The sequence below is a fragment of the Seriola dumerili genome, unplaced genomic scaffold (assembly GCF_002260705.1).
Source record: "Seriola dumerili isolate Sdu_G_001 unplaced genomic scaffold, Sdu_1.0 BDQW01000733.1, whole genome shotgun sequence".
Lineage (NCBI taxonomy): Eukaryota > Metazoa > Chordata > Actinopteri > Carangiformes > Carangidae > Seriola > Seriola dumerili.
Window position 1 is genome coordinate 260,501 of NW_019174988.1, and position 14,099 is coordinate 274,599.

The 14,099-nt window shown below is 41.6% G+C and overlaps 1 protein-coding gene across 1 annotated transcript in view; it reads left to right on the forward strand.

The window, feature by feature from the left end:
* The window catches only part of adamts3 (ADAM metallopeptidase with thrombospondin type 1 motif 3), a 136,763-nt gene that overhangs the window by 51,321 nt on the left and 71,343 nt on the right, over positions 1–14,099 (forward strand). The window contains exon 5 of the mRNA XM_022765727.1: positions 6,665–6,858. Within this exon, the coding sequence (XP_022621448.1) occupies positions 6,665–6,858 (194 nt within the window). The remainder of the gene's footprint in view (positions 1–6,664; positions 6,859–14,099) is intronic.

The following is a 14,099-nucleotide window of genomic DNA, read 5'->3' on the forward strand; positions in this document are numbered from 1 at the left end:
TCGAATAAATGTGTGTAAAAGCATCTGTGACAGAAACTTTTCTATCATATATGACCCTTTGCTTTTGCAGTGAAAAACTCCAAGTTTATTTTCTTAGGCAACGCAGCCAAGACTTAGAAATCATTAGTAATGCTTTAATATAAGGCCCAGTGGGAGCAGGAGTGTTGGCTTCAATTTTATGCCTAAAACTCCCCATGAGCCTGTTAACAGTGATTCAGAAGCTTCGGGTGGGCCACAGAGAATGCACATAGACACACACGTACCTTTTAAAACCTCCACCACCCCTTCAGCTCAGAACCACAAACCTGCGTGGCGTCTCCACGATGTGAAATGCCTCGGCCAGCATCTTTTTCTCCTGTTGTGGTGCACTGCTGGTAATTAGGCTGCTGTTGTTGCTGCTGTCACCGCTCATTTTCAACTCTATTGAGGCAGAGGGAAGAAAAAGGCTAAAACAATATTACCTCAGTCATAAAATCCAGTGTAATTACGCTTGGTTTTATGTCCCCCAGGGGAGTCAAAAATTCCCTTACATGACAAGTAAATCGCCAGCACTAAATCAACTACAGCTTCAGAACACCTCCGCACTGCCAAAATGATAAAGCTTGAGAGGACGGCGACTTTGCTTTCTCTTCAGTGTTGAGGTGGAATTTGTGGTCTTGAAATAGGGCACCTGATTTCAGGCCATTGTTCACTGACCCATTCCTCAGTGAAACCCATATTTAGCTCCAAACAGAAGGAAATGGTGCAGAAACCGAATAACAAACATCATTCATGACTACTGTAAAACGAGATGTCAACCGAGAAAGAATTGTTGCATTAATGCCTTTGGTCACACATTGCTTTCTCGGTCTAGACTAATAGAAGACATGCATCAGGCCGTTTGGTGTTTCAGAAAAAGAAATAGCCTGTGGCTTATGTGCTCAGTGATCAAAAATGAAAAGGAAACCCCTGATCAGCACCATGTTCGTCCCTGCAAACAGCTGCCACACATTGCTGCAATGATTAAAACAAGTGAAGCGTCCCAGTATTAAAGCTGACCAAGGAGACATTAATGTCAGCAGCCTGTGGTTGATAGGTGCGTGCATCTTCCCATGGAGCGTTATCTTGTTATAGCCATTAACGAAGGAACCTGGTCTACAAGTCTACTGAAGTTATAATGCGAGCGTCACTCTGGGGCCCGCTAAGGGTTTAATTAATTGCATTAAGTACCTTCATGAATTTTGTATGACAGTGATTGCTGCAGCCTGTGTTGATAAGCGAGTCAAATCAATGGACTGACTTCCCATTGTCTTTAAAGCACAAAACAACTCCTCTGCAACCCCCCCCCCCCCCCCATTGGAAAATGTGTGTTGACTAGCTTTGCATCATATTTTGCTCTATATCTACAGCTTTTAATTAACCCCCTAATATATCAGTTCAGCACCCTCAAGCATTACAGCTTCTTCTCTGGATGTTTTGACACGGGAATGATTGAGGGCAAGACAGGATGTTATTTACAAAGGACACCTACCATTTTTATATTGACAATATTTATATGGACCAGCCTCTGGGCAGGGGGTTTGTCAAGACTGAAATAATCATTAGGCCTCTTTTCCTACCTTCTCCCAGGAAACTCTCAAACAACATTTGGTTTTGTTTTTTACTGTTGTTGTTCAGGTAGTTTGGAACAGGAGAGTGGCACATACAGATCCAGTAGCTAAGTTGCTGATGACAGATTGGTGACCTACTTTAGTTCAAAACCAGTATTTTGTTGTTGTGGGCGTGACAGGGAGTGATGAGGAAATATGCAGCTTTGACAGACTGCACAAAGTTGAAAGTATTTAAAGCACAAATAGACCATAAATGTGTGTAATTATTATTCAGCATTTTTTGTCATATCATATAATTTTGTCCCGCCCCGGCGCTGAATGTTCCTCCTTGGTCCAGTGCTGGTCTGTAGCCCTGTGGCTGGGAACCGCTCATTTACAACAAGTGTACCATTTGAAACCTGGAGTCAAAGAACGACAATGTTGTGTGTTCTTTTAGCCAAGACACTTAAGACTGTAGTGCTTTGTGTGCTTTGAAAGTAATTGTTGTCATTATTTTGTGTCGCCAAGCCTCGTGACATGTCCTGTTAGTCTGTCCGTTTCTCTTGGTCTTTTTGTTGAGGTGTCTTCTGTCTTGTATCATTCATTTAACTCCTTTCAGATTGACTCCTTTGAACAGCCGTGGTCGGGATGATGCCTCCAATATGCGCTCCTGCCGCCCATGATATGGCCTCTTTCAAGGTTTCGTGAGTTCTCACTTTAAGCCCATTCTCAGTCACTGGGAAGATGATGTTCGAAATCTAGCAGTGTTTCTTGCACCTGCTCATGTTGCAGTGTTTCTGAAGAGTGTGACAACATTGACTTAAACCTGCATTTTCTGTCTTAAAGGCAAGGATAAAGTAAAGGTTCATCAGGTCATTCAGAACTTAATTAACTAAAGAATAATGCCTTGTGCTACCTCATCAGATATGCATTATCCGCAAATGCTAAAAAAAAAATCTACCTCCCTTGATCTGTTTGTCCTACTCTTTACTCAGCTCACAAGGTGAATTTTTATGCAAATTCCTGTCCTCTCAATCTTAATGTGCATTTCCCTATCATTTCATACACAAGGTACATTATGTGGGCCAATCCTGCAGCCCCACATAGCAGTTTCTTTGTAGCAGAAACAGATAAAAGGATTACAGCCCATATTTTAATGCAAAAATGATGCTTATTGTGGCTGTAATACCCTGGATACTTGTTTGGCATTTTTCCATGAATGAAGACGCTGTGTTCTTTTTCTGTCACATGCACTAACATTTATGATTAGGAACATATAGATCTACATCCTCAGTGGAGAAGCTTTGTTCTATATTTTAATGCGTTTGAATATAAACAAACAATTGCAGATTTCACACAGGTTTTGCAATATATAAATACGTCATTCTGGCACGATATCTGTGTCCTTATTAATGGGCTTGCTGGAATGTGTGAGCGTCTGTGAACAGTGCAGTGTGGATATTAATGCCGTCACAGCAGACACAGTAGATTTCCACTCTAGGCTGATGGCGAGTTGCCTGTCGCCTACCTCTGTGCCATTTTTAGCCTGCGGCGGCTCTGGCTGGCTTCGCTGCCACCTTGCTGCACAGTGCCACGTGTGGGCAGGAGCTGGCTGGGGGCCTCTCGCTCCAGTCTCCTGGGCTGCTGCTGCTGCTACTGTTGCACGGTGGGGCTCCCGTGGGACTGGGCTGTGGAGGTGGGGGGTGGGAGGGGGTGCTCGCCGCTGACCGAAGCACACTAGCGATCTTAAGGAGCGCTGCTGAGGGGAAGTCCTGTGCGTTTGAAGTAGGGACCTCAGAAAGCCTGTTTACTCAGGAGGGGGAGGCGGGGGGAGCTGGGCCGCTGCACAAGAATGCCTGTGTCATGACGGGAGCGGCGGAGAGGAGGAATGCACTCCACAATCCCAACACTGTAGGAGCTGGGCCATGGCTGAGGTGGCAGCCATTTCTTACTATTTATTTTAGCTCCCTCTCCACTCAATCACAGGCCCTGTCTGCGGCCCTAAGCATCCCTGGAAAAATGAAAAATGGCCTGCGCTTTTATTTATGGCTTGAGATTTCCAAGTATTTGCCAGCTCAGTATCTACACCCTGTGTTGATGAAATATAAAAGCTGTGATTTTTTTTTTTCTTTTGCTTTAATCATTTATTTATTCAGGGAAAGAAAACTTTTTTTCAGGAGTGATTTGCCTCAACTTTCTTTAGCTGCAGACATATTCAGGAGGTTCTCAGTGGACTCACAGTTCACACTAAAAATGTTCTTGGTTACTGTTCAGGTGAGAACATCAAAAGATGACACTGAGACTCCTGTCTATGTCTTTATCTTCTTCTAAGTTCTGCATTGTGGGTTAGCATCACTAAATGGGCTTGAATGGTTTCTTAATGTCAGATTTGATATATGGTTTGAAGAGCAGAGAAGGTTAATTCCAGTATATAGACACGTCCGTCAGGTTTAGCTAAAGGCACTGGAACGAGTTTTGTTTTGACTCACCCCTCTGCCAAATTTTCTGACACGGCAGGATGACGGCTTACCAAAACGTCTTTAATACACAAGCTGCTTTTGAGTCCATGTGACCTTTGTTTACCAACCCTGGTTTGTTTGTAAATGGGCTGCGTGAACCTACATGAACCCAATTTTTTAAAGTTCAAGGCCAGCGCTGTGTCTTGCTGGCAGACTCCAGGCAGAGGTTTATGGATATTACCAAATGGAAGATGACCTCCCTTCCCTTGAGTTTATAATCAGTTTTAGGTTCAGAATGAAGACATGCCAGACACAGATAAATGCAAGAGGAACCACACCCCACACACACACAGCCAGGGGGTCAGCAGTATAATTTATTCTGAAAAAACTTTCAATTCTGAAAGTGGGGAATGTTTGCACCAAGCTGCAATACAAAACAGATACCACTGTGTGCATTAGCAAGCTAACATTTTAGCTCATAGCCTGTAGATAAAAACCAGCAAACATAGTGTGTCAACCTAATATTTATAATAACACCAGTGTAAATGATGTTGTAGTGATGGAGTGAACGATCTCTGCCCGAAAACTCTGTTTTTGATAACATGGAGAGCACAGAGGCTTCACACGCTTCATTTCAATTTCAGATTATGTCAAAGAGATTAAAATTACTCCCCTCATACAAAACTAATAAAAAATGAAAAATACAGTTTTCCGTTGTGGCTGAGAGCAAACAAAACAAACTGTGGGCATGATCACAGCCTTACTGTTGGCCAGCAGCTTCAGCAGAGCAAAACAGACTCACTCCTTGCCAAGATTTTCCCCGCTGGGGTTTGAACCAGCAACTCTCCTGCTGGCTGCATTTATGACCAACCAAGCTGTTGATCCCCCCAAAGGATTTTTTTTTCTTTTTTTTTTCAGTCATTATAGTGGAAAATTTCATCTCTAGTGCTTCCTACTGTAAAGCAGCAAAGCGTAGAGTAAGGGGTATCTGTGGCCACTCGATCAGCTCTCGGGGTGGTAGTTGTTTGCCCTCGTCAGGATTACCGAGGGGACCAGATGAAGGATTTAATATCAGCACTGCTCACTGAGAGGCTTGACAGAGACGGCCTCAGCCTTCAGACTGTAAAGCTAAGCAGTATCAGGCGGGCATTAAGCACTGGTGGGCCGTTCCATCAAAAAGGGAAGTACTAGCAATTTCATGGTCCGATTCAGTACCAGCGAGCGTACTGGACCAAATACTGTCAAGTCAGATAACTCCCTTCAGTTTCATATCGAGTGGTGACAGAAGCTTGCTCTGAAGTCAGATCTGATTTCCCTGTTATATAACTGCAGAGGATAATCTATGAATTTAAAAAAAAAAAAAAAGCTTTAAAATAACTGTAGATTTTTTGTGTTATAGTCCCATTACCAGCAGTGAATCGCATTGGCTTTTTTGGAAAGAAATGGAGTTGTGGTTTGAATGACCTGATCGCAGTTCAGCAGTGTGTGAGCTGCTTATACTCAGACCTGTTGTCCTTGCTCGCTGGAGAGATTTCAAGCCTTAACGTGGGCTTTCAGCAGCTTCTAACAAGCTCAAGAGTCTTCAGGGTTCTCTGAGCATTTACTTGACGAAGCCAGCGGCCTAGAGGCTTCATTTACAGCCAGCAGTGAACAAGCTGTCATTAGCTGTGTGTGTTACAGTATGATGCACGTTAATCGAAACCCACACTCTGTCTTTGATTGGCTTCAGGGAAGTGATGTGAATGCACAATAAAGAGTGAAAGAGGGTAATGTAAACTACTGTATGATTGGTTTTATGCCATTCTGACTGAGTGAAAAAATCCTTTCAGAAATGTAAGATTGATAATCTTTGATGAACTTCATGTTAGTCAAATATAAAGTGTTGAATGTTTCCAGATGGAATCAACTAATAGAATTAACTGATAATGTCGAGCCTTCATTTTGCAGACAAAATAAAAAGGTATTTGCAAACGAGCAAGTGTTATATGGCTAAATGTAAAGTGTACTTTCAAATTTAGTTAGGTTTAGTTTAGCTTAGTCACAACAAACAATTATTTTTACTATCATTTAATCTGTCAATTATGTTTTTGACAGAAAATTGTGAAAATAATTCCCTTCCCAGTTTAATAGAACCCGAAGTGTCATCTTCATGTGCTTGATTTGTTTGTTAGATATTCAAATTACAATCACATATAACAGAGAAATGCTCCACACTCAACTGTTCGAGAAGCTGGAACCAGAGAATGAAGCTGGCATGTTTGCTTGATAAATAAGTAAACCAATAAACAGATAAATTGAATTGAAGTAGGTATTATTGTTATCATTTCAGCACTTCAGGTGTTATGAAATCCAATAACTGTACCTCCACGCATCTAATGTGGATTTAACCCTCCGACACCTTCCTGTGTTTTGCACTTTTACTGGCATCTTTCATATAATAGTGGATCAAGGTGTGTATTTACTCAGTGAGCATTTCAACATAAAAGCCCTACAGCAACTGCTTTAAAAAAAAAATTAAAAAACATTTAAATTTGTCAGGTGATTACATACCGATTGACCTGACCCATATCCAGTATGACTAAAACAAGTTGCATTTTGCACTTACTGTATATCCCCTCTGTTTTCATCTCTGTGTAGAACCAGAGCTGGATGTACCCGGGACTCTGGACTCTGTGGCCCGGCAGGTCAACGACACTGTCCGCCGCCGTCGCCGCCGAGATGCTGGAGAGGACGACTACAACATTGAAATCCTGCTGGGAGTTGACGACTCGGTGGTTCGATTTCATGGCAAAGAGCACGTGCAGAACTACCTACTCACGCTCATGAATATTGTAAGTCACTGCTAGTTTTAGTCCTTTCTGCTGCAGCACAGTCTGATTTGTGTATATGCATTGATATTTGTTGCCACATAGATTGTAATGAATTGTGTCTTTATACAGTCCTCACATGTCATGTATGCTCACATGCTACATGAAGTTCAGAGCCACTCATGTGGATATGAACGAATCGACCTTGTAGTCACATGCAGGGTTGTTGCCAGGACAAAATGTTTTCAGTAAACCATCCCTTGACTCCCAGCATGGAAAAATCCACATGAGCGGGCAACATTGCTAAAGCTTCATATTATGGCTGGACTGTAAAATGCATGGGCAGAGGGCTGTGGATTTAGACCAATATTTGTGCAGAAGTTGGAATACAAAGGGAGCGCCAGTATGGAGAAGAGGAGCAATTATAGTGACCAGTAACTCTTTCAGTGTAAAAAAGCTTTTAAAGATTCTGAACCTTTCCCTGTTACAGGGACGCACATTTTAGGAGGCATGGGAGGCATTGTGATATTTGACATTAAGACTGTATTGATACCAACATAGGAAGGTTGTTATGAGAAAATCTGTACGTAGCCCACAATATTTGTCCAGACAAAATGAAAAATAGTATAATATTTCCTCAGGTTTTCCTCCCCTGGAGCTTATCTTAGGCCTCCACAAACGAGTACTTTTCATGTTAAGAATGGTTGAAATCATCTATATTCTAATCTATATTGGTAAAAAGGCCACTCAGGTTCTAGTTGTGTTTACATTTACCGTCTCAGCATTTGCATCCACCTCGTCTCCAGCAGCAGAAGGTAGCTGTTTTAAGAAAATAAGCTCTGATAACAGTAATTGCTGCCTGCCCGGTACCCAACAACAAGCAGACAAGGTCAGTGACTAATTGTTGAAGAAAGGGGAACATCTAGCAGCTAAAAAAACAGGTATTTTTCTCAGGAACTGATGGAGATGAGAACTGAACAAGGAGAGTGAATATTGGACGTATTTCTTCAATTCACTGAGGTAGAAAAGAGTCCAAATAGATGCTTATGTTGCTGTGTCTGTTTGTCGACAAAGTGGCCAACGTAATCAAGTTGAAAGACGCAGTAGAAAAGTTTGCAGCAACTAAACTTGAGTTTTTCAGGTCACAGCTTTGAGAGCTGAGTCAGCATTAGTGAGCACTTCACTTTCTCAGAGCTAGAGACAATACAGAGGAGGTTACGTTCCCATCTAATCAGCCGTAACAATCACATGCTGTTTGTAACTCGCCGTGATCTGAATATACGAGCCCCTCCGGTGATTCCTCCGCTTTGGTTCACTGTTATATTGGTCGATCCAGAGAGTTCGTAGTCAACACACAGCTGTTGGTAAGTCTGATGCATCTGTGTAGACCACGCCTGGCTGCCAATAGTGCCCTCTGTAGAAACAATTTCCCTCCGTTCAAACACAAACGGGCGCATCATTAAATCTCCAGCCTCATCGCATCATCTGCGCACATCTGTTTGGGGTGTAGCTGCTCCTCAGTGGGGTTATTTAATCAAGATGCTTCTAATTGGTGTTTGAGGATCGATGGAGGCAGTCATTCGCTTTCAGAGTCGGGTTACAATGGCAGCGTTTCTTCATTGAGTTGTCGCAGAGAAGCCTCACGAGTGGTGGAGGAAATTGACCATATGTGGCACCGTTTTGTTTGCTGCCTGCGTGGTGAGGTGCTCTGTTAATGAGACATTTTAATGCAGATGGAGAGGCAGGTAAAAAATACTTACTCTCCCCACTGTTGTTCTGTGCAGAGATGCTTCTGATGCTGTTCCTCAGCAACAAGTCGACTGACGATCAAAGGGTGGGGGATGGGTTGAAGATGATGGTATTCCACATATTCATACATGCACACAGATTATGATAGCTTTTGTTTTTTTATATATATATAGATATATATATATCTCATTGGTGACATGTTGTAGGGGAAGATTTAGACTTCAAACGTGAAAGAAATCAAGGAATCACAGGTTAAAAGCAGGTTATGTCGTCGTATCGGATGATGCTTCTGTGCATCAGCAGGACATTTGTTAGTCAGCCATGAACGGGACTGCCACCATTGATTTTATCAGGCTGATATCGAGTGTGTCACGGTTTTAGCCTGCTATCTGCCGATTGCAGAAGGGGCTGGCTGCGTTCCCGATTACTTGTCAAGCATTTCTTGTGAAGACATTGTCCCAGAAAATATTTTGTAAATCCTTTTCAAGCAGCGCTACAAAAGATAATCCTTTCAAATGCATATATGTTCAGAAGCATTGATTACATAATTCTGTTTACACTCTTTCTCCGCAGTCAGCTCTTTACCTTTTGTCTGTGTATGTGGAAACACATTTGCCTCCGTTGCCCTCGCTGCCTTTATACACTTGAAACTCTCATAAACACTGTTTTTATTGAATATAATGGTAACATATTGTGTCCATTGTGTTTTGGAAATGAAAGCAGTTTAGTTAAAAGCTGAAGTGAATTAGCTGAATCGAGTGACCTTGATTAGAGAACAATCACAGGACTGGACTTTGCCTGGTTGTCACCACTACTCAGATAAGGTGCATCTGCTGAGTGGATGGAGGATTTCTGCTGCAAACGCTGCAAGCTGGACTGACTGAGAGGATTTCAGTCATTTGTGTGTCGATGGCAGCCAATCAGGGCCTGTCACTCATGTGTTTCCTGGAGTGTGGGTTTGGATTAGAGAGGCTGTCCAGGAAAAACGGTGAATGAACTGAATTGACCTGGAAAACAAACCAATTCTTAATATTTCATTACCGTACAACATGTGACATCTGTTTATTATTTTACATGGAAGCTCATTTCTGCCAAAAAAAAGAGTAAAAATTATGAAAGCATGGGAATGATTAAAAAAAACTTAGAGTAAGAGTTTTTATTATTTTCATCAAACTAAACTTAATTCAATATTTGACCAAAATGATAATTAAAAAATTACAAATAATGTTGACTTATTCCTTATTATTATGTATTTTTGACTTACTATATAAGTGTATTACTAAGATAAAACACTGACTCAATATCTCATAATTCTGGTTGTCCATGTCATGATTGCATCATCATCTACTGGTCAAACATTGACCAGTATCTTATAATTCTCACAGTGTAGTACGTTGACATTTTGACTATATTCATTCCTTTAATCGTTCATTTAATCAATTTTGGGAGAGAAGGGAAAAGAACTTTAAAAAAACATACAAAAAAAAAACTAAATGAACTCTCTGCTCTTTTACTTCTGGACATATCTCCATGAGAAATGTTCCTTCTATAGAGTCCAGGTATCTCTCTCTCTCTCTCTCTCTCTCTCTCTCTCTCTCTCTCTCTCTCTCTCTCTCTCTCTCTCTCTCTCTGGCTGTGATGGCATGATGAGGTTATTGATGGTGTTTTCCAGTAGAGGTCCCTGCTGGCTTCAACTGCAGGCAACTGGGGCTCTGGACTCTGAACAGTGATCATGTCCTCTCCTTTCCTTCCATCCTTCCACTTCTCCTCCCCTATACCTCCATATATCTGTCCTTCTTTCCTCTTATACTTCGCTTCTCTTTTTTCCCCCTCCCTCCTCAACACTATTCTCCCTTTTTTCCACTCATCTTTTCTCATCTCCTTTCCCTCCTATTCTTCCATCCTATCGCCCCTCCTCTCCCTTCCTCTCTTCTTCTCTTCTTCCCTTCTATCCTTAAGCTCTTCTCTTCTCCTCTCTCGTCTCTCCTCCAATCCTTTTTCCTCCCTCCTCCCCTCTAAACTTCTACCCTTCTATTATCCCTTTTTTCCTCTGGTCTTACCTTGTGTCATCTCCTTTCCTTTCCTTTCCTCTCCTCTCCCCTCCTCCTCTCACCTCTCTTTTTCTCTCCAGTCTTTAAACCTCCCTTTTGTCCTTCTTTCTTCCTTTCTCTCCTTTCTCTCCTCTCCACCCCCCTTTTTATTTCTCCTTCTCTTTTCCCATCTTTACTTCTCTCCTCTTTCCTCTCTTCTTTCTCCTGGTCCATCTTCACCCATCATTTTATTTTTTTTATTTTCCCTCTCTTTTTCTTTCTGTCTTCATGACCTTCTTCTTTTCCCCTTTTCCTCGTTTGTTTTTCCTCTCCCTCCCCTCCTCCCCTTTTAGTCCTCTTCTCCTCTCATCTCCTCTTTTCTGTGTTCCTTTTCTTTCTCTCCTCCTTCTCTCCTGTCCCATCCTTTCTTTTCTTCCCTTTCTTTCTCTTTGATTCATCCTGCTCATCGTCATCAACACACACCATCACACACCCTCTATTCTCTCCATCCCCCAAAGAATTTTATCTGATGTGTGTGTGTGTGTGTGTGTGTGTGTGTGTGTGTGTGTGTGTGTGTGTGTGTGTGTGTGTGTGTGTACCCTTAGTGCCCAATCTGCTACAGTGAATGAATGAGTAAAAAGAATGAAGTCTCTTATTTTACTGTCACATCATTGCTCATTAATGAACCTCCTTCAGTGCTTGTAGCTCAGGCGTTCCTCCTTATCACCGCTGTCAGACTGAGCTGGACAGCTTTTCTTTATCAGGACAATTTATCTTCATTAAAAAAAAAAGCATATTCGAGCGGCCATCGCAGGATCTGCCCCCTGTGCTTTTTCTCCTCTGTTTGATTTGTTTCTGTTTTTTGTCTATCTGCATTTCTTTCTTTCACACATCACATGCATGGATGCCTTGTACATTCAACTGTGCTTTGCAATCCAATTAAGTTAAAGGCATGTTTCATTTCCGGTGTTCACAAATGATATGCAGTTAGTGGTATGAGATCAAACACTCATTATCAAACATTTCAGAATATGTTGCTTCTGTTTTTGTTGCATTTTATGGCTCATCGTTTTTGGCAGACAATTTTGACCTGTCTGTGTTAGAGTGAGGATGAAAGGGATTTTGTGGCTTTAAGGTTTCACACCATTATTTATTTTTGGTTCTTTGTTGTCGGTAGTCGTAAACAAAAGATTGTGGCTGCTAGTTTCAGTCTGTGGTGTACAGACAAAAAGATACACATGGGAATGAAATAGCTTCCCTTGGTAGCATCAGTTTTTCCTCTCAGCTTGTCAGAGATCAATAACAGCCTCATATTAGCTTCACATCGGTCATGAAAGTGCCCGACAGAAGTTATTACACGATGCCTCAGCAGCCATAAAGAGCTCCAATGAAAAGTTATATCCTGCGCAATCTGCTCTCAGCAGAAATGGCACTTCTAAGCAACATCAGCTGTCGAGATATCAGAGGTAGTGAAGATCTGTGTTTCTGAAATCAGACGCAGAAGATACAAATTCTGGGTTTAACTGAAATTACCTAAACCAAACTCCAGTGGGCCACAGCCACTAAAAAGAAATCAAAAAAAAAAAAAAAAAAGTAGAACCCACTCATGACATCAAGAAAGGCTGGAGGCAGAGGTTCCACTTTACTTCATTAATGAGCGTTTCTCATGGGACATAAAGTAAAGTAATGCGTGACTTTTATGGACCTCTGTTGGTGACATTTAGGTATTGCAGCAACAGTGTGCTGAGTTACCATTTTATCATGTACAGGTTTGGTATTGTAGAATGTTTGAGGCTGCGTTTTATATCTGGACTGCATTACACCAATGGTGTGTTGTAATATTTTGTCATCTATAATGCAGACTAGTACAACAGCACTACTAACAATGTCATCATAAATTAAGAGAGTTTAATGCGGGGCAGTCGTATTGGATTGTATTATCATCATGTAGAAACTACAGGAGAAAATGTGGTGTCGGTGTTCATCACAAGAACAGGCTTTGCAATATGCCCTTTCACACGCGTAATTTTTGTAAACATCATCCCAAAGCCTTGGGCAATAACCTGCTGCTATATCAGCCTCCGCTCATCTGGTTTCAGGCTTTCCACAAGACATTGGAACCTGGCTTCGAGGATTTGCTCCCATTCAGCTTCAAGAGCATTGGCAAGTGTGTCCAAAACTAATATTGGGTGATAAGATCAGGCTTGCAGTCAGCGTTCCAGTTCAGCTCAAAGGTGTTGGATGGGGTTGAGGTGAAGGCTCTGTGCAGGCTACTCACGTTCTTCCACACCGAACTGGGAAAAACCATTTCTTTATTTACTGCATTTTGTACACGGTGGAATTGTCATGTTGAAACAGGACAGGGTATTCTCTAAACTGTAGGACCACATCTGTCTAAAATATGATATAATAAACTGCTCTTGTAGAAATAAGCTTTCCCTCAAGTGGAGGTAAAGGAAAACCAAAGGAAAGCCAAAAGCATGCGGTCAGAGGTGTCCATGTACTTTTGGCACATCGTACAGTACATACAGTGCAAGAGGTAATTATTGTAATACTTCAATTGAGCATGTTTTAAAGTAGGACCATGGTCCATTTTCAGAACAGAACTTTTAATTTAGTGAAAACATAAAAGTAAAAGATTAAGTTAAATCCTTTACTTCTTTGGTTAAAACTCTTCAATCTTTAAGTTCTTTCAGGTTGAGGAGTCATCCTCACTTTCTCTGATTGTCTTTTGCACTCTCCCACACGTCTTTCATCTCCTCAACCCTCCTGAAATTTGTTTCATTCATCAGCTTCTGTTTCCATCAGTTTTGCCACTTTCAGGGTTCAGCTGTCAAGTTCGGACACATCAGGACTGACTGACAGTAACACCGACTCACATATACACACTTAGTGTTTTGTGTCTGCAGCTTCTCATTTATATGCGAGTCTTGTGCATCTCATTAGCAGAGAAGACAGCAAGTGACAAACCTTGATGCTTAGCTGTGCTGAAACGCTGAATTCTGTTGGTGAATCAGATGGTGCTATGTAAGGGAAATCCTGCTGTATGTGCATGTCATAGAATATGTTATTAACATGTTTATCAGCTCAGATTAGCATCAAGTCTATACAGTTTCTATTAACTATTAAGTTTTAATATCAAAGCTCCAACATGAAGCGACACTTGAGAGTTTCTTGAAGTGATTCCACACAAAAAGTCCGTTTTGAGACAGACAGCTGGGGAAGTAATCAAGTTAGTGGTATTGATCGGTAACCCCATCAATTTCCCGCTTCCCTCCCCAGTGATATATTGTGGCCATTTTGAGCTCTGGGCCGGTGAACATGAGCTGGATAAGTGAAATGTGAGGATGAACACATACAGTAAGAGGAAGTACTACTGTAAATGTATGGAGGAATCTGTTAAGAAGTTGCTGTGGTGTCAAGAACGTCGAACCTTTGACCGTAAGCAGAACGGTGTGTGGGAGACAGATAACATATGGTGTAATT